Genomic DNA, 22,065 nt, shown 5'->3' with positions numbered 1-22,065 from the left:
TCTGTCCTGCTCACATATCTTGGTGATGAGGTAGCATGTAATCAGGTTCCCCCTCAACACTGCAGTTCTTCTTCTTAGCCCACTCCTATTCTTAGATGGTTCATACCAGGAGATCACGGGTCTCACAAACCCAAACACTGGTCCTTTTGCTCGCAACGTCAACACATTTGTCAAGGAAATGTGATCATTTCGTCACAGGCGGCAACATCATCACGACAACAGGAATCCCAGAGGCACAGCGTCGGTTTAAACCAGCCTGAGAGATGCTCCTACAACAGCCGACATCCCCCCGGCGCGGTCGAAGAGAGGGTCTGAGTTAAGTTAAACATGCAGCATCAAATCTCCCCACTTCACACTACTAAGAAGACACTGTCACCACACGCGCTCCTACCCATCAGCATTCAGAGTGACCGGACAAGAAGATTTGTAAGGGCCGAAAGTGCTTTTTAGCCTTTCGCTGTACAAGGCATAGAGAGATCTGAGCGCTATTTATTATTGATTCGCTGTTAACTACACCTCCCGCTCTTCCCTTCCATGAAAATATAAAAAGGCATCAATGCTTCATGAGGCAGGAGTAGTTACTGTGTGCCGGTTAGCTTACTGACAAACAAACCGTAGGGCGGTGCAGCCAGAAAACACACAGATACGCAGATTCCTTCTACCAAATGAAGGAGTATGTCCAGCAGCAAACGTGTTTCCACTGTATTTGTGTCATCAGAGCCCAAAATCATTTGTTAAATTTGCTTATTTTGTTTGTTTTTTTTAAAAAGCCGACTGTTCGATTAGTAATTATATATATTTTTAAAAACAACACATTTTTAAAAAGGGTTAACGACCCTTTTGCTTGCTAAAGAGAAAAAAGAAAAAAAAAGTCAATTGTTAAAAATCATTTCAGCAGCACCATGTAAGATCTTTTATAGCCTTACTTTTGTCAGATTATATATCTGAAACATCCTTTTGAGACTATATGTCATTGTTAATTGTACATTTCCCACATTTATCCTTCGGATACCAAACAGTTCTTTTTAAATTATATTTTAACCAGTTAATGTATTGAATATGTTTGTGTCTCAGTACAGTAAAATAATCATTTTGTCTCCAAAAAAATTGCAAAAGTGATTAGAGCAGCAGAGCAGATCACATCTCAGAGGTCAAAATGATCTCGTAAAAATAGCTTTAAAAAAAAAAAAAAAAAAATTCTGCCAATTCTTTTTCTGCTGATCAAATCATATCACTGAAACATTCTTAAACTACTTGTTTATTTCTGCTTTTTGCTCATTTATTCTTGATACCCAGTATCTTTTTGAAGATATCGTCCATAAATGTATCGATTATTTCTGTGACTAGAAAATTACAGAAATATTGACAGATGCCCATCCTAAGTTATCAGTCTAAATGATGTCCTTGCATTGCTTATTTTGTCTTAGAAACAGTAAAATAAATCATACTTTATATTATGATATAAAATTAAGAAAATTAAGCAAATCTTCACATTTAAAGGCTATAACCACCACCTATAACCAACCTCATTTTTTTGTGTTGAACAAATCACTTGAGTTGAACAATATGATTCTTCCATCATTTGATGGATCGTAAAGCTCAAACATCTTGTTGAGGTGATAAATCGTTGCTTAATTCTTTTCTTTTATTTGTCCCTGAGCTTTCATCTGTTCTCTCAGTAGGAATTGAAATAAAAAGCATCAGGAAAGCGAGCAGGGAGTCTCAGCGCCGGAAAACAAAGGTTTAATGACAGATTCGAACCCGCAGATCCACCGAGACGCCCTGATGAAGCCTTCCGTCCTGGTGTCTGCCTGACATGCAAACAGATGGCGACAAACAGCGGGCGATGTTTTCACGTTCAGTGTGGTGCTGCACGCCGAGCTGCTTGAAAACACATGGTTACACGGTTCTGTAAAAATGTGGAGAGATGCGCGTTGTTTACGGTCTCCCTCGTGTTCCACAGTGACCCAGCTGCACTCTGAACCAGGTCTGTCCTTGTGTAACGTGTTCACTGTGTTCGCTGTGCAGACTGTGGTGCAGATGTTTTATGTCACAGAAGAAAAGTTCTTTTTTGAAAAAGGAAAAAGAACAACCCAACATTTGGCAAGTCTTACACCCTTGTGGATTAGCTTGGTGCTGCCACAGTAATTTTCTAAAAACGAAAAGGGATCAAAAACTACAGTGGGATCCAAAATCGTGAGACCAGTTTCCCTCCTCGTGGCAAAGTGCTTGCAAACTTTGGATCCCCACTGTATGTGCAAAAGTTCAGACTATTTCTCTGAGGGCTTTTTAAAGCATTCTGGGAAATGTAGTAAAATCTCTACTTGAAGTGAAGGTAGACAAAGCAGATTTCGGCAAAGAGCATTCAGCACTACAGCTCGACCAATCCTGGATTTTTGAGGGAAATACCAATATTGATATTGATATGAAGTGTTAAAAAAAAAGGAACAAACAATATATCAACTTATATTTGTTTTCAACATAAACATTTCTGATAGGAACAATTTAAACTTGGCCGTTGAAGAATTGTGGCCAAGACATACAATATCGATGCCTTCATTTCTAAACTTCATCCATTTTTACCCTTTTCTAGTTCACCAAATACTTCTAGTACTATGTCTAACCACTGGCCATGTCTGGGTAGGTCTGTATCAAGCCAGTTTCTTGTAATGGCCTTCCCACCAACTGTTAGTGGAGTTTTGACCAAGTAATTATCTTCCTTCAGCACTTCTTTAGTTAGGTCCAGTGCTGATATATCAGTCGATATTAGCTTTATCGTCAACATATCAGCCCAGCTGATTCATAAGTGAGGCTCTATTCAGCACAAACCTGTTCATAAATAGTTGTTAATTATATGACTATGACTACTTTTGTAAGAGATGGACAGAAAACCAACAAGTATACTGAACCAATTAATTATTTGTCCTGCAGAAACACCAAACATTTCTTAATTCTATCTTCTCACAAGTGAGGATTTGTTTGCTTTTTCTTTGTTTACTAGCACAGAAATTTTAAGTTTTAGAAAGTGAGGTACAGAAAAAAAACAATGTCAAGAAACTGCTTTGGGTTTATAGGCTCAAATTAATAATTTAAAAAAAAAAAAAAAATCAATAGAGTAATTAATAGAGGAGAATCTGTAGTTACAGCCCTAATTTGATCTTTTGTATAAGTGGTATTAATATCATTTGATATTTTTTCCTTCAAAAATGTCAAAAGGGGGGGGTATTCTATGGGTGCCTTATCTCTGCATCTGTCTGGAAAATAGCTTAAAACACAAAAATATTGCTTTAAAGATAAGTATCTGTTGAAATCACGATTCTAAAATAGTATCTTAAATGCTCCAATCCTCCAAGGAACGTCGGCCGTGGGAGATACTGAGATAACGAGTCTCATTTCATTCCAGTGTCAGGGACAACTGAAGGGTTAAACACGAACTCCGGTCAGCAAGGCCTTCGGGATGGAGTCGGCCGGTTTGGAAGCCACATTAATGAACTGAGCCAGAACGGGCCTGGCTGCTGACGAGGAGGAGGAGAAGAGCTCTGGAGCGAGCCTGAGGTCTCCTCACTGCCATTATAATCTGCCTGTGATCCCGCCCTGCCCATCAGTATACTGAAAATACTCTCCCGAGCTCGCAGAAAGTACAGAGGAATAAATCTGAGCTGGTTTTCCCGGTGACACTGGAAACCCCGTCACTGCTGCCCAAGGAGACAAACTGTGTTGTCTGTTTACATTACAACATTACACATTGTCTGAGAGACATTACAACCGAGCTGCAGGACAAGTCTGTTCAGGATAGGTGTCGGTAAGAGATAAGCACACAAGTATTTCTTTTGAAAAACTGTGTGACTTCATAATATTTTTTTTTGTTTGGCACAGCCTGTGCTGCCCTAGATAGCAGATTTGAGCCTTCTGACACCTGGGTAGTGTTAAAAACAAACACACAAACGAGGATATGGGAATACTTTGTCAGGTATGCTATGCTGTAAACAGAATTAGTGTGAAAAAAAAAAAAAAAACAAATCACAAGAGAGAGGGAGAGATGATTCACCCCATTATACAACCATTCGGTCCAAGACGTAAACCTGCCAGTGATCCAGTCAAGCCACCGCAATGATGCACAGTTGTCCCGATTGTGCAGTCTGTCTTGTGATCAAAACATGGCTCCTTCAGGCCAAATGACACAGTTTGAGGGTGACATCAAACTTAGAGGTGGCTTTTGCGAGCGCAGGTCTTTGTGGAAAACTCGCCCTCGCTGCATTTTTCCTGTTTAGGTTAACATGGCCTCAATTACAAGTGGTGTGTGGCTTGTAAACAAAATCCCATGGGCGCAACATTAGATCATTTACTGCATGTTTTTGGTTTCATCCCACCAGGTTAGAGACTTTGAAGTGAGTCACAACAAGGCGGATTACAGCCCCTGCAACATCAGCCAAGAACCATGGGTGCCTGAACATTTTTTTGTTTTTTTGGGGGGGGTTTGTTCCTGTAATTGACCCAAAGAGTTTATTTCAGTTTAGACAAAAATATCCAGACTGCAGTTTACACTGCATCGAGACTGCTTCTCGATGCAGTTATTGGTTCCCTCTGAAGCTCAAATGTTCTTGTTTTCATCTAAGTCAACCTGAGGCAAGAAACACTGGTTCAAATTTACTTCTCCAATCACACAAAGGTTAGGACACTTTAAAGAAAACTGGTTTGTCTGGGCCTTTTGACGTTTTGAGGCCACAAATGAAGAGGTGCCTTTTGGTGATTAGACTGCTGCAGGTGTAAAGAGAAACATTAACTTCAGCAACAACTTTTTGAATTTTCTCTTGGTCGACCAATTTAGTAAATCAGTTCCCAACCTGTTTTGCTCTCTGTGACCCCTTTAGTACAAAACCATGCATACTTGTAAAACCCTTGTCATGGGTTTTATGTCTATGAGCTGTGAGAGTTTGAAGCAAAGAGGGACTTTCCGAGATCGTTTCATTTGAATAATTTTTAAAAGGCTTGAAAATCTTAAAAAAAAACCCAAACTTATTTAGAAAAAGGTTCAAAAGACAATAATTTTGTGTATCATTAGTTACGCAATGATTAGTGGAGTAAGTGATTACATGGTCAAGGAGAAAACTGGTAACTATTTTGATCAAGAGATCTTTTGCTTGGTGCCAGCGTCTGACTACTAAGGTGCCTATTTTTTTCTAATTTTCTCTGCTGTCTTTTATATACTTGGAAAAATTAATAGCTCTGGGATATTGTGATAAGCAGTTTTTTTTTTTTTATTATTATTTTCTGCCCCTTTATTTGCAAAAGCAGTTAAACTATTAGTCAAGAATATTAGCTGCAGATTAATCGATGATAGCCCTAGATTTTGTAGATGAAATAATATGACTGGAAACTGTATAGTACCTAAACTTTGGCACCAATTCCAAACAATTTTTTTAAAATATCCAACAGGATTTTCTACCAAAAAAAATTTAAAAAAAATAATAATTTTCTCGCATTATGCATGCTAAACATCGGCATCTTACTTAGTTGATATTCACCAAATGATAAAGAATTAATATTATTTTTCATTGTGTTGTTTTTACTTTAGACTCTACAGTTTTCTACGGTCACTGCACAGCCCCCCCCCCCCCAAGCAGTGAGCAGCAAACTGAGCGAGGGCAGGGTTAATGAATGTCACAGCAGTGATATAATATGTGGTGAGAGCCCTCCAACCCTTCAGCTCGGCAGGATGTGTTGCGTTATTAAAGTGATCCGAAGAAGCTAGATTCTTAAATAAAGTTGTATCTTTTGTTAGACAAACAGTTTAAATTTGTTTTGTTACTGCACTGAGGGACATAAAAAAACAGTATTTTTTTTTCTTTTAAACTAACATGTCTTCAATCCACCAAACAAACTACTTAAAAAGATTCAATAAGTGGATCCAAAACAATTCAGATTCAATAAAATGCTGTCGAACCCCATCTTTAAATACTGCCAATATTAATCCTTTCATATCACAAAGCAGTGATTAAAGCAAAAAACGAAGCCATGTTCCTCTCAAATACACTTTTTCCTGTTTGATTAATCATTTTTATGACCCACTGCAGAGTTCCTGCCTCTATGTTGAGAAGTAATACTGTAAATGAGTTCAACGGCTTTAGGAACTGCTCTACAACCAGTTCATGAAAAGAAAAACCTCAGCACAGGGATCAGAAGTTGTCCCACATGCCAACCATCTGACGGACAGTGCTGACATTTAATCAAGACTTCCAAGTGTCACACTCCCTCCCTGACCCTTGACCTGGACAACAACAAGAAACCTCAGCAGGCTGAATCAGGACAGAGAGGGAGGAACAGAGTGGGAGGTGAGAGCAGTTTGCCAGGGGCCAGTGACAGATGTGAACGTCGACTCGGATCCTCCAATCTATTAAGAACAGAGGCTGAAAATAAACATTTAGGCTTCGGAAACGATATCCCCCGCTATCAGCCTCTCACCGATTCCTCCGGTTACATAAGACGCCAGAACACAGCGTTGCCGGCTCTGATGCAGGTTGGCTGTTTTCAGCAGCGCCAACTCAGAGACAAAGACGAGCGTAGAGAAAAATAAACACGAGGTCAAATCCTTTTAAAACCGATCTGAACCTGAACACAACATCCGATACACAAACCTGGAGCAACCCGATGACGTTCAGTCAACACTTTCAACCGAGGCCTTAAAATAGCACAAGTATACACTGGCATGAATAAGTTTGGGCCCCCCCACGGTCAAAATTTCTCTTACAGTGAATAGTTAAGTGAGTAAAAGATGACCTGATTTCCAAAAGGCATGAAATTAAAGATGAAACATTTCTTTAATATTTTAAAGGAAGATGACTCTTTTACAGTTTCAAAATTTAAAAAAAAAGAAAAGGGCTCAAAACAAAAGTTTGGGCACCCTGCAAGGTTCAGTACTTAGTAACATCCCCTTAGGCAAGTATCACAGCTTGTTAATGCTTTTTGTAGCAACTAAGAGACTTTCAGCTTTTGTTTTGGTGATTTTCATCCAGTCTAAAAGGCTTCTAGTTCTGTGAGATCCTTGGACCGCCTTCAATTGCTCTTTTGAGGTCTATCCACAGATTTTGGATAATGTTTAGGTCGGGGGACTGTGAGGGCCACGGCAAAACCTTCAGCTCGCGCCTATTGAGGTAGTCCATTGTGGATTTTGAGGTGTGTTCGGAATCATTATCCCTGTTGTAGAAGCCATCCTCTTTTCATCTTTAGCTGATGTGATGTTTGCTCCCAGAATTTGCTGGTATTTAACTGAATCCATTCTTCCGTCTACCAGTGAAATGTTCCCTGTGCCACTGGCTGCAACACAAGCCCAAAGCATGATCACCCCTTGGGGTGCCCAAACTTTTCTCTGGTGCTCCTTTCCTATTTTTGACTCTAAACTTGTACAAAACAAAATATTAAACTTGTCTTGCTTAAAGTGTGGAAAAGAATGTTTCTTTTACTTTATGCCTTTTGGAGATTAGTTCATCTTCTACTCACTTAAATATTCACAGTAACAGAAATTTTGTCCACGGACGCCCAAACTTTTTCATGCCACTGTAAATGTTTTTAAAAGGATAAGTTTGGCATTTTATATCCATCTAACTGCCTACTAATCCCATTCAAAGACCAAAACCAACATTATGTTGGTCCGGTCTCTCAGTGCTTTCCAACTTCTCCAGCCTCTCTCTCTGGCTCTCAGCTCCACTGGTCCACTGTTTTCTACTGAAGACATGCAGTATATTTTTAAAAGCAGCTCACAAATGTGTAGTTTCATTTTTAAGGCTCAGTAAGTTCATAAAACAGCTGGGCAGTGTATTTTTTTTTAGCAAATATTACTTAAACGGGAGTAACAAGTGCATTCTTTGGGGACTATTTTCAGCAAATTAATACACATGTGAAGCACAAGTAAATGTTTACAGAATTAGTGCAAAGGTGTGACTCATTGATGCATTTTTAAGAGCTTTAATAGGCTAAAAGGAAATCCTGACATGGACAAGATTTGTCGCTGATTATAAAGGAATAGTTCGACATTTATTTTGACAAATATGCTTTTTCTCTTTCTTGCCAAGAGTTGAACGGGAAGATTGGTACCACTCTTCACAGCTCACCGGAGCTTTGTTCTGTTGAGGGAACTGAAGCCCGACTTATTTTAGGATTAGTAGCCTACAACTTTTCTGTTATTAAATTGCGTTTTTTTTCGAAACAGAATTTTTTGTTGTTGGTGCAGGGGGTCGAAATACAATTTTCAGTTATTTTTATAAATTCACAGCATATAAACTATTTTAGTTTCTATGACTTTACATTTGTTCTTAATACGTTATTATTATTATTATTATATCATCATCATCATCATTATATTGCTTCTGTTTTCCACCGCGACTGCTTGTTAATTGATCAAATTAATTGATAGATCATCATGCTGCTGCTGTTGTTTGTGCTCTGTCTGTTAGGGTTAGTTTGGGCCGACCCCATTTGGGATCGGTTCTAATTATCCTCGGGTCTATTTGGATCAGGTTTGGCTGCGCTCAGGTCCCCTTCGGGTCAGGTTTCTCTTTTTAGAAAAATAAGTTAATGCACGTCGGGTTAAGGTAGGTTTTCCGCGGGTCTGTTTCGGAAGACCTTCAACCCGCACCTCTAAAGGTCACTAATTAACATGTTACACCTCATTTGTTTAATCTGTACAAAAACCAAAGTGTAACAGCGAAATATTGTGGTTTTAAAGGCGGTTATGTGCCGAAATATTTCTTGTCCAGGACCATTGACTTCCTTGAGTCGTTTCACCACGGGAGACAGGGCCAGACTAACTGTTTCCCCCTGTTTCAAGGCTTCACGCTAAGCTGATTGGCTGTTGGCCTTAGTTTCATATTTACCGTACAGACATGGGAGTGGTATTGATTCTTTCAACTAACTCTCGGCATGAAAGCAAATAAGAGGCATTTTTGAAAAAGTCGAACCATTCCTTTTAACATGAGTGACCCTCGTAGATATGAAACCTGCAAGATTGGAGGCCAAGCTCAATTACTGATCGTCATACCCATAAAATAAACCACATCTAATCCATGTCAGGATTTCCTTCAACTCTGACTATCCAACTCACCAACCAGTAAAGAAAAGGAAAAAAAACAAAACAGAAAACTAACCTATAAATAGAAATGCATGACAGGATTTGGAACATTTTATGTGTCGATCATAAAAAAGTATTATAAAGTATTGAATGTAGTTTCTTTTTTCAAGTGTGTTCCAATTCCTTAAAATAAACATCATAAAGAAATCTGTATCCCTGGCGGAACAGCGAGGAAAAAAAAAAAACCCTGACAAATAAAGCGATTTTTTATCCTTGACTGTGACAAAGCAGTAACCTAAAAACAACAAGGACTGCCGACAAAAGCCTCACGCTTTGTGTTTCCGTGAACAGCGCTGTCATGACTCAGTGTTTTTCTGTCAGTGTAGTGTCACAGCCAATGCCAAAGGGCCCAGGCCTCTGAGATACAAAAGCCAGAATCAATGGAGCTTTGGAAAAACTGATGGAAAACCACTAGCCGACCGCTGAGAGGGACGAGGGAGAGAGGAGCCAGGCGGCGGGGGCCAGCTGAACATCAACACCCAACATCATCACCGTCACCACCAGCAACAGCAGCCACCAAGTCTGCCCCATCCCCTCTTATCTGTCTGATGAGCAACAAAAAAAAAAAAGCCTCCGGAGCTGCAGCAGCCGAGTCGATATCGCTCTGGCTTCCCCGAAATGACTTCCAGGCCGAGAGACACAGCCAAAATGTACAACGGCACAGATCAAAACAACCACACACACACACGCCTCCCTTGTTAATGAGTGTACACATAAAAAGAAAAGAGAACCAGGGCTATGGGCAGCTCATTCTCAACTCGCTGACTTCAAACTGTAAAGTTGAGCTGCTATTCACTGGGCAGCAAAAGCAGCATTCACTCTCAGCCTGTGAAATTTGCATTTTAAAAGCAGACCCGCTTCCTGATTTGGTTGATTTAACAAGGAAAACAAAACTGTCACTCCCAGTTGCATGACAATCGAGCAGCATGAACTGGAAAAAGGTACAGAAGAGAAAAAAATAAATTTAAAAAAAAATCATCACATTTAGTTGCTCTTGGAGGCTAAGATGTTCAGAGAAAATAAAAACAACCACAAGCAGAAAAGCTTTCGTGGGGACACATCTAAACCTCAAAGGCCTTTTGAAAATGGCAAAAAACATTTGAATTTGTTCTTCTTTTCTTAAATTGGCTGAACAGAAATGATTAAACTCAACCCTCACACAAATACAATCTCCTTTAACAAGCTTTACAAACTAAAATCTTCATGCAAAACCTAAGTGGGGCACTCAGTGTAGAGCTGAATCATCTCCTCAACTGCAAAAGCATCACACTAAAATAATACAAGCTCTTAATTCACCCCAGGAAGCTATATGGAGAACACATGCTCAGTCCCAGCATGCCCTGCTTCCCATTTACACAATTAATACTCAATCTGTTGTGCTTCATGAATTAGTAAATTAATTCTGCCACAGCTTGAGAGTGTAAAAGAAGAAAGGGGGGGGGGGTTAATTACCTTCTGAAGGCTGTTTGGGTTCAGCTGCGTCTTGTCTATTATCTTAATTGCCACCTGTGGAGAAAAAAAAAAAAAAACAGCATCGAAACTGAGCTAAATTGGACATAGCAGCAGAAGAGAAGTGTGAAAAAGAGGAAGTGGAATATGGCACCGAAATCAAATAGAAAAGAGATGACTGCTCAGGAAAGGAAACTGACATTGAAGAGCCAAATCAGAAGAGAAAACGTATCTTTTTCAAAGAAAAAACACTGGATAAACGCCAATTTATAGCTTTTAGAACCGATCTGAGAGACGGAGAAGACAGTTAACATCCTCCTGGAGATAAAATATGGCCAAAAGCAACTACAGAATAATTAACAACAGAATCAGGGGGGGATTGAAGGGAAAAGAGCACCAGCGTTTCGTTAAATGTCGTATGCCGTGTTCAGAAGGAGCTTGCTCTTTCTGTTCATCAATTATGAACAAATCAAATGCTCTGCAGCAACGGCTCTCCCTGAAAAACATCCATTACTGTCCACGAGGTTTCCAGCGAAGAATCAGGCAGTATATGGAGGGGGTGGGGCTGGGTATTGTTCAACAATTTAACTGAAAGTTTTGGTACAGGGAACACAAAAAAAGCTTCTTTTTTTTTTTTTTTTTAACCCCGATACCTTACTATAGGGATTTTTTTTCCTCTAAAATCCTTTAAAAAGAAGTCAGAGTTCTTAAATGTTGTCCAGAAAAGAGCAGTCATACAAACAACTCTGCCTAATAAAATGGTCTAAAATTGGCAAAATTCTAAATTAAATCAGGAACTGTCTGATCACAGAATTAGCAAACAAAATTACAAATCTGACCAGACATTCAGTATTTGATATGCTGTGCTACGGACACATTTTTGGTCAGTACAAAAGAAGTATTGAGGTTCAATACCCAGCCCTGGGAGCTGGCATGAGCTTTGTTATAAAAACTGATATCTGTCCGGCGCGGTCATCCCCCAACAAAACTGCAGGCACGAGCTCGTTAGCTGTGTGAAGAGGCTGCAAACACTGATGAAAGGGTTTCAAAGAAGAGTTTCAGTGTTCTTAATATAATTTGTTGACGTGGTATAACTTGTTTACATCAAAGGACAGCAAATCTCAGAATATGGTAAAACTTTAAACATGGAAGTTGTCAAATTTAATGGTAATAGCGGTGCAAAATATCAACATTTCAGAAATCCTTGTTAATCCAACTGCTGAGGATGATAATTCAGGCTTAAAAAGCAAATGTCTTCACATTTATTTGCATGTATTACAGAAGAAAAAAAAAAAAAGTTTTCATATACACTCAGTGGCCACTTTATTAGGTACACCTGTGCAATCTAAGGCAATCCAATGCAACAGCCCTGCCTTAACATCCATTTTGGAGACATTGTTGGAAATGTGTAAAGTCAATGTTTATTACTGAGGTTGTAGTTAAAGGTGCTGTTGTACTGGACACGTTTATAGCGAGAGGTGTTTCCAACTTTTTTTTCCCCTCGCTATTCACCAACATGAGGGGGGTAGAATATTAGAAACACCTTTGAATAGAATGCAGTTGCATTTGTAATTTTAAAGATTGAAAATTAAAATAATTTTATCCCATGAGTATTCTAAGGGAAAGATTACACACAACTAACATCTACTGCAATTACATTTTAATTTACCTACTTTTCTTCTATTATTCCCAAACCGCAGGATCATTCTTTACCATATTACTAGTGTTGCTGTCGTTTTGGCCGTTCAAATTCATATCTTTATCGATACTTAATGGTTCTGAAAAGTGGATTTTACCCGCTTTTCTTGTTGAACATATTTTAAGGCCCTCAGCCGAACACCTTAAACCTGACTTCACTCTTTATGAACAACACTTCGGCCAGTGTCTCTGTGCGTCTCACCTCTCTGCCGGTGAGGATGTGTCGGGCCAGCTTGACCTTGGCGAAGTTGCCCTTGCCAATGGTTTTGAGCAGCCGGTAGTTGCCTACGTGGGGCTGCTGCGGCTCCTCCGAGCTGCGCGATCGCACGCCGGTCCGGGCCGAGCGCGTGCCGATCTCCTGACGCCCATTACTGTGAGATGTGTGCTGTGGAAAAGACACATTACTTTAGACGACTGCTGGTCATTGAATCGTTATTACTGCAAAACAACTACATGTATCAGCGGTGACTCATGTTGACCCACTGAGACATATCCACTTAGGATATTTCTGGTTCTGCATCCAGACAAGGAAAGTAAGCTTTTTCTTCCACCAGCCACATGAGGCTGATAAATTCAGTATTTTCCAGGCAGTTACACCATTTCAACCAAGTATCAGAGCCTCAAAACCAGGGTCAGATGTTATATTAAATTCCATGTGCTTTTCCCCCCTTTTAAATTTTACAAATGCTTTGGTACATTTTGATGTCAATTTCAAAATGACTGTTCTATTACTTGTCTAATACATGATGATTAATCGATTAGCAGTGTCATTAACAATGTCAGAAAAAAATGAAATTATCCATCACAAGTTTCCAGGGTCCTCTGTGACATATTCAAAATGCTTGGTTTGTCTGAATAAAAGTTCTAAATCCAAAGATATTCAGTTTACTTTCATATAAAATACAAAATCCTCAGATTTAAGATACTGGTACCAGTTAATTTTTCACCACTTCTTAAAAAACTACCTATATGATTCATCTATTATCACAATTGTTGTAGACGTATGTGTTTCAGCTCTTAAATAAATCACGCTAAGTTACTTAAATCATGAAAAGGAAGTTTAGGAACATTACAGAAGTGTTCCCAGTTGATGTTTCATCAGCTTTAACTTTCCCACCCAGAATCCACTGAAAAGACTGTCACTGGGTCCCACATATTAATGAAGGTCACGTTCCCGTACAAGCAGTTGACAACTAAACAGAAAAAATGTGACCAGGGTGAAGAGCAGAAATCTGTGCTCAACTGAGGACATTTTTTTTGTGGCTCAAGTCATTTTCTTGTCCTGTTTTAATCAAAAGCTGGTTAACTTTTTAGCAGATCAGCTGCCATAAACAGTGAGACCACAGAGAGACTGAGCAGCAGCCCTGAGATCATTTTCTGTCTCTTGCTTTCCTCTTCATTGTGTATTAAATGTTGTTCTCGTGTATTTTTCATATGTAAACCACCTTTTTAAACAAAAGGTAATATAGAAATAAACTTGCCGTGCCAATAGCAAAAAAAAAAACAAACTATAAAATAAAATTGAACCATTATGCTGCTGGAAGCTTCTGTCCGTGTCATATCCTGTGGTTAGCATTGCAGACTTTTTGAAAACAGGATGCACAGCAGAGCAAACAGAAACAAATAAAAGTTTAAAAAAGGTTACTGAAAGTTTAAGGGTCAGTCCATAATGGCAGTCTGGTTCAGATGCTGCCACCACCTGATTTACCCCCTAATCAGTTATTTAGCAGAGCTGGTACACAACCCAGATCTCTGTGTGTCTTGTCTCGTCATCAGTGTAGTTAGTAGCTGAGTGTTTAAACACTAGTCGCACACTCATTGAAGATCTGGCATTTGTTGTGAAAAACACCATCTCTGCTCCCCTTTTTCCTGAATGACATCTCAGCTGCAGTGATAAGTTGATTAATCAATGGTCAGAAAATGAACCGGGAACTATTTTGATAATCGATTAATCATTTTTCAAGCAAAAAAAAGCCCAAATTTCTCTCTTTCCAGATTTGCAATCGTGAATTTTTGCGGCCTCTCTTTGTCTTGTGCAACAGTAAACTGAATATCTTTGGGTTGTGGACTGTTTGGACAAGACAAGCGATTTCAAGATGTCAGCTTTGGCTTCAGGAAACTGTGATGGGTATTTTTCACAAACCGAGAAAATAAATTGGAGATTAATCGATAGTGAAAATAACTTAGCTGCAGCCCTACATGTCATTACTGTGTATTAACTAATCAATGACTCTGCTATAAAAAAATAAATAAAAAACTGTGGAAACTCCTGTTTACAAATGACCTCTTTCACCCTCAGTAAGTCTGAGTGGGATTTTAACACAGCTGACAGCAAACTTTGGTTGACAAAAATCAGTTCATGCGTCTGCCTTGTTTTGTTTGCAGCAGTGAAAAGATGCAACAAGATGTAAAAGCAACACATCCAGAGGTCAAATGGATGACAGAAACCCATCTCCTCAGGATACTTTCAGGAAGATAGCAAACATACGTATGACCCAGTGCATTCTGGACGGCATCTTTAACGAGCAATCAGAGACAAACTGTTTGGTGGAGAAAGAAGCCTGGTGTCATGATTTTGTGCTGCACAGCTCTGACAGCACCACAATTGGAGGGATTGATTTTTTTGAGTACTGTGCTCAAAAGCACTCCTGTGTCCCTACAGCTAAAAAAGTCTGATAGATCAACTGTCCCACCGATGCCTCATTAACAGCGGTGGTGCCCTCTGCCCCGCCCGGCTCTACCCCTCCCATTCCCAACCTGACTGACCCCATTCACCCTGGAGACAATGAAAAGGACGGTGATGAAGTGGGAAAATTAACAACAAGAGTCTCATGCAAACCTATAACTACATACACAGCCACATGATAAGCAAGAAACACTATCTCCAATTTATGTTTTCAACTCACAGAGCACAAATCCAATTTTACAAAAATCTGTAGTTGTCACATAATTAGTTCTGTTAGATATTGTACAGATACGAGAGCTAATATTAGGTCCCACTAATAATATTTTAATAGAGATACCACAGAAGATAACGTTACCATCAGGTAGGAAGGTAGGACAAGGTCATACTAAACTAAACTAACACTGCAGACATTAAAAAGCTCCATAAGAATATTTTAAAGATATCAGAGGAGTTATAAAATGCCACAAATCACAATAAGGTCACTTTAAACTCACTACTAAGTTGCACAGAAACACTATTAGTCACTAAAGGAATATTTTAAGACTTCTACAGCGATAGCAGTGGAGATAAAAATACCATCAACTAGGATAAGGTCACTGTTGAATACCAAAGACATGCCACGAAAAAAAAAGTCTAGGGAACATTAGGATGCAGGTTTTACACAGAAAGGACAAAGAAACATTTTTTTTAAACAAACAAACAAACAAACAAAAAAAAAACCCCATTTCCATTTTTCTGGCTGACAACTTCCTGTAAGGGAAAAAAAATCTCCCAGTTTGATTTGATCCTCTCCTTTTGAGCGGTTACTCACAAAGCTCCGGTGTCTCCTGGCTGCCTGCGAGCCCGTCATGTTTCAACAGGAAAACACTCTGCCCCGGCTGATGTTGCCCATAGAAATTCCCACAACACCAGATTTTTCCCAACTCTGAGCCCGATAACCACAGAGACACAGAGAGGGAGACAGCCGGAGGTGGAATGTACTGATCTGAGTCAAGCCCGATAGAGGAAGACACCAAAATCGGACACCGGGCGCTATCCCTTCAAAATAAAAGGCTTTTAGCCAGTCGCTTTCTCAGTGTTGGGGGCATAAGGAGTCCTCCATGCCTTCTTGTAGGACTATCTGGCTCTCGTACAGTGTAATGCTGAAATTGCTAGCAAAGTATATTAAAATACAACTTTATTTCTTCATATTCTATTTCAATTAGGTCTGCAATGATTATAGTCATTCTCGATTATTATATGGCTGAAATGATGAGTCCGTAGACGAAACAGACTTACAAATTAAATCAGCAGCTCTTTTGTTGATCAGTGAATCATTTTAAGTAATTTTCCAAGCAAACGTGCTGAAAATTTTCCAGGTCCTGCTTTTCAAATCTGAGAATTTTCTTCATCTAATGCGATAGTCATGTGAATATCTTTGGGTTTTGGACTGTGGGTTGGACAAAACAAGACATCTGATGATATCGCATAGGTCTTTAGGAAACTGTGGTGTAAGAAATTGTGATATTTCACAGTTTTCTGATATTTTATGGAACAAACGAATTGATAAATTGTGAAATGATCAGCAGATTAATTGATGAAAACGACTGTCATTTGAGAACAGTGAAAATCACCCATCACAATATCTTAGAGCACAAAGTGAGGTTATCAAATGTAATTTTGTCTGAAAACCACAGTCCAAAACACAAAAATATTCAATTTTCTATAATGTTAGATAAAAAAGGCAGCAAATTCCAAACAGAAACCCTCAAATCTTTGGTTTTTTGCTTGAAAAATTACTTAAATGATTGACTGATTATCAAAACAGGTGGCTATTAATGTCCCTCCAATTGTCTAATCAATTAATTGCCTGATCGTTGCAGCGCTAATTTCACTGATTGTTAATTTTTCTGTCTTCATTATCTGGCTCTACTATAAGCCCCGTTTTACTGGCTATGAATCTTTACGTTTGCAGCTACAGAAGTGGCCTGACCCCACCCCCAGGGGATCAATAAAATTTCACCACATCTTATCACCATCAGTGCTCCGTTTGTGCAGTGTAGGTTTTATCTCCAGCTGACTGTCTGCTGCTACCTTGGTGCCACGATGAGTCATGAGATTTTGAGGATATCACATGCAGACATTACGTGGCTGCACTTACACAGATGGGTAATATGGGATATGAGGAGAAAAGGGACTTTATGGCCAAGGTACAGCAAAATGGAGACAAGTGGAGTATGAATTTAGAAAATCCACTGACTTCAACAGTAGCACATGGCAAACAGAAGGGTAAGGTTGCCCAGTTTAGAGGGTCTGGATTACAGCATTGAAAGTTTGCAAAGCAGCTATAGAAATAAAAGATAAAACACTCAGGAAAGGTAACTTTGGTACCTCGCTCTCCATTTTTTTTTTTTTAAATAATGAGTTAATAATTTGAAGGGCTAAAACAATTAGTCAGTTAATTGAGTAACAACATATTAATCAATAGCGCTTATGATCATTTAATCACTTAGGTCATCCATCAAGCAACAACCCTTGATATTATGTAATTATGTGTGGGATAAATGTAAGATGGTGTTAATGTTCGTATGAATCATAAGTCAATACTGTGAGAAGTGTTTTTTGAACGTTTGCCTGATTTTTATTTGAATGTTTGAATAATAAAAACCCCAAACATGTAAATGTAAAGATTTCTTGGTTCACTGTTTTATATAGTTATGATTTAAATCTCTCTTCATTTCGGACTGTTTGTTGGACAAAACAATAAATTTGAAGATGATATTATGGATTCTAGGGAATTTCTTTTCCTCTAGTTTCTTTGACAATCTATAATCTAAACTATTGATTTTACAAAAAAGACAGCCTAAAGGCTGAAACTAAATATTTTCATCATCAATCGTCAATTAACTCCCTAATCATTTGGTCTATAAAAAGCCAGAAAAAAAAATTTTAGTAAAAAAATCTCTCACAAAGAAAGCCAGGACATGTTGATATTTGAGCAACTGGAATTCGTGGATTTTGGTCATTTTGGGTTAAAAAGATGAAAAACAATGAATCAATGACCAAAACTGGTGCAGATCACTTTTCTATCCTTTGAGAGATCGAGTAATCGACCAGTTGATTAAAAGATCACCATTTAGGCTTTATACATTTCAGGAGCTCACTTTTATTTTTTTTTTACTTTTCATACAATAACAGTTCATATTTTTACTGGTTGTTTACTGGCTCTTGGTAAAGTCATGCATTGTTAAGTCATCACTTTGGACTGCGGTGGCCAATTTAATCTGACCAAGCTCCCATTTTATTTCAATTCACTGTTCATTTGAATCACCAAAAAAATAGGACGTGTGGACAGTGACTCACAGGTGCAGAACGAGGCCAGGGCTCTAGTAGAGCATGCTAGGAAATACACTGTCAGATTTGATTTTGTATGTTCATGATTAAAAAAAAAAAAAAGTATTAAAATTATAACAGTTAGAATCTATGATGATTCCTCCCTATACACCATGTTCATTTTGGAGTTTCTGTTTAATTTTGAAAAATCCCGACCGGAAGCTCTAATTGTTACATAGAAACACTCTTTCAGACAGGAAATTCTGTTGGTCACAAGGGGGCGGGACTACTGAGCCCATATTTGGAAGCTGAGCGGCTGAAACCCTTGAGTGGCGGCTGGGAACGCCAATAGCCAGCCAGAACCGAAACTACTGTCGCCTGCCAGAACCAGCAGGGAAAGTATTGTAGTTTTGTTCGTGGTTGGGCCTATATATCCTGACTACCCCCTAATTACCTGCAGTCACCTTAAAACTTAATTGCTCGCCGAGAAAAACACGATTCGTGTGTAAATAAATCCACATATTGACACTGAAGAAAATTACAGGGGATGTTTGACGTAGACGTTATGCTTGTTTACGATTTACCAACAAAGTGTAACCAACCCCCCCCCCCGTGTGAAACAATTAGCCATCACCCTGTTCAAAAATGCAACAAATCTGCCACGATTTCGGTCAAATATTCACCACCTTCTGGAATTAATTCAATGATATTTTCCAGCGACAAAGCAAAGTACAGCTAGCAAAATAACCCAGTAAACAACCCTTTATACTTACACTTTCCGTCACCTTCTCGTTGACCGTAGGCAAAGGAGTTTTTGTTGACATCTTTTAATCGTCCTTCCTCTACCAGGGGCCGTCCGATGTCCAAAACCCACCGACACCTTCTTACCCGAAAAATGAAAATATTGCTTTGCTTTGCAGCTCTCTCCGGGGAAACAGTCTCAGCATGGATCGTGACAATTTTCAAACCAAACCGGACGTGTTAGAGCCGAGCACCTGAACTGTTAGAGACCGAGAGGAAAAAAAAAAAAAAAAAACGAGCATATTAATCTTATGTTCAATATTTACATGGCGCGTACGCACCGTTGATGGCCTGTGTTCAAAGGAAATCAGTGTCCGTTTGCCCGTTTGGGTTTGAGTCAGTGAAGCTAACTAAACTAACGTTAAGGCGCTGTCGGTCCGCACTTCCAAAAATCGCCCCGGGCTTTGTTTTCACACAAAAATAACTGCCTAGAAACAAGCCATGGCGTTGAGGGTCACCGGTGGGTATTTCTTGGAGGGGTTCAAAAGGTTTCGGTGGCTGAATTACTCGCCGTCGGCTCGGTTTCTTCCATCTCCGGCGGCCCAAAGTGAGGCTGGTCTGCTTGATTTAGGTGGGACCAAAATGGCTACTCAGCGGCTGGGCTGGATTAGGCTGCCTTCACGGATCCCTCCCAGGCTCCGACATCAGAATTCCTGATGAGCTGTCGAACATCGAGCAGTTATTGTCATTACTTTTGTTCGCCTCGGTTAGTCGATTAAACTTCATCAGTGGTTAAAATTGAGTGAAAATATTTACGCTATTATTTCCTCAAACGATCAATTAAAATTCTTTAGTAGTTAAAATGTAGTTGTCTTAAAATTCAGTAGGAAAATGTCAAACAAAATGACAAGTAGGGCTGCAAATAAAAATTATTTTTGCAATCGATTCATCTCCAGTAGAGATGCAACGATTAGTTGATCGAAAGAAATTTAATTAACGACTATTTTAATATTCAATTAATCATTTAAGTAATTTTTTAAGACAAAATGGCAAAAAAAAAAATTTTTTTAAATCAGTTCCTTGTTCTCAAATATGAGAATCTGCTGATTTTCTTAAATTATAGTAAATCAAATATCTATAGGTTGTGGACTGTTGGTCAGACAAATTGAGACATTTATGACATTTAAGAAACTTTGATGGTGATGGAATTTCTGCTGTTTTATAGATCAGTAACTATTAATCGGGAAAATTATTTGCAGATTAATCTGTATAGAAAATAATTGTTAGTTGCAGCCCTAATCTAAAGATTATTTTCTCGATTAATTGCTAAAACGTCAGAAAATAGTAAAAGATGCCCGCTGTAATTTCCCAGAGACCAGGATGACGTATTCAAATCACTTGTTTTATTTGTCCAGAATCCCAAAGTCTTCAGTTTACCATCAGTTATGACAAAGAAAAGCATCAAATTATCACATTCGAGAGGCTTTAACAAGAAAATATTTGGCATTTTTGCTTGAAAAATGACTAAAACGTTGAGTTTATAATCAAAATTGAATTTGATTAAGCTGCCGGTGATGCAGTCTCTTTTGAATTTGTGTGTGTTAACTCGTGGAGGATGAAATATGACTTGAATTTTGATATAAATTTTTTTTTTTTTTTTTTTAAAGATCTTAAAATCTTAGAAATGCACAAAGTTGTAGCTGACTGGATAAAACAGATACTCAAACAGTCTGACTGAAAAACATGGCTAATAAACAAAGCAGTAAAAATATACATTAATGGCTAGATACAAACAGTAAATCTGGAAACAAATCCTTGTACAAGGTTTTTAAAAAAGTGGCAGCATGGTGGTAGCGTGGCCCAGGATTCAAACTTGGTTTTGAACCAACACCAAAGTCACGTCCGTGTAAAGTTTCTGGATATTGATGAATGTACATTCAACTCATACACATGTCACACATGATGGGTGTTTTTGAAGTCTCTGATATCTTTAGGCTGAATTCAAGGGTTGCAACAATAAACTGAAAGGGACCCTAAAGTGTGTGGATTAGATTTACGTTTTATTACTTTAACTTAAACGTAAACTTTAAAACAGTTGGTCGAAAATGTCTTAGTTGGGTGGGGCATATGAACTCATGACCTCAGTATTTCTACTATGAATTAAAATGTCAGCCTATATAGTGAGAAAGCAAGTAAGTCTTTATTTCCAGAGCACTTTTGAAAGCCAGGGCTTTAGAGTGCTTCACAAGGTGCAAATGAAAAACGCAAAATCAACAGAAGAAAGATGAATACACTGTTAAACCAGCGACAAGCAAAAGTTATTTGAAACAAGAATAAAAACAAAACTCAGGACTAGGAATCGTCCATAAAAGGCCCCTGAAGAAAAGATCTAGTCCACATCTAGACCGTCGGAGTGCGCGACCTGTTGTGCTGAAATGCGGTCCTCACTTGTTTCCGACCGCACCTGAACGCGGCGTCGGCGAGTCCAGCTGAACGGGCGGAGGAAGTGAGGAAACCGGCTGACCTCAGTCCCATTGGGCCAGAAAGTACAGAGAGGGCTGTCATCGCTCGGGAGGAAACGTCTCCATGGGAATTTAGTCGGCTTCAAAGGAAAACCTCTTTTTTCCCCTTTTCTCTTTTCACGTTTCTGTAAGGGAAGGAATCACGGGATAACAAGACGAGAACCCTCCTTTCATTCTCCCAGTGAATCTTTACAAAGACCGTTTTTAAACCGTTACTCGTGCGGGGTTTTTTTTTTTTTTTTGTGCGTTTCATTGGATTTTTCACACTGGTTTAAGTTTTTATAGATGCAGATTCACCCCCCATGCTGAGTTTTGTTTGTTATCCACACAACCCCCCCCCCCCCTTGCACAAGAGTGAATTAAAAGCCACATGATTAAACAAGTGACTCAGAATTCAGATTTGCCCCCCCCCACAAAATCCCCACTTTTCTCTGAACATTTCCCCACACTTGAGAAGTGTTGTGTGTGTTTATTTTGTCTGGATGACCCTGTGACCTGCTTGAGTTACCTTTCATATTGCGATACATTCAAAA

General features: G+C 39.0%; 1 protein-coding gene across 1 annotated transcript in view; it reads right to left on the bottom strand.

Moving 5' to 3' along the window:
• Positions 1-19,718, bottom strand: part of mark3a (MAP/microtubule affinity-regulating kinase 3a) — a 62,963-nt gene extending 43,245 nt beyond the window's left edge. The window contains 4 exon segments of the mRNA XM_040136480.1: positions 10,577-10,630; positions 12,474-12,656; positions 19,043-19,269; positions 19,431-19,718. Coding sequence (XP_039992414.1) covers positions 10,577-10,630; positions 12,474-12,656; positions 19,043-19,093 — 288 coding nt within the window. The 5' untranslated portion in view covers positions 19,094-19,269; positions 19,431-19,718.
• Between the last annotated feature and the right edge of the window lie 2,347 nt (positions 19,719-22,065).

This window comes from Xiphias gladius, chromosome 10, assembly GCF_016859285.1.
Source record: "Xiphias gladius isolate SHS-SW01 ecotype Sanya breed wild chromosome 10, ASM1685928v1, whole genome shotgun sequence".
NCBI classification, from domain to species: domain Eukaryota; kingdom Metazoa; phylum Chordata; class Actinopteri; order Istiophoriformes; family Xiphiidae; genus Xiphias; species Xiphias gladius.
This window is presented reverse-complemented; position numbering and strand designations above follow the sequence as displayed.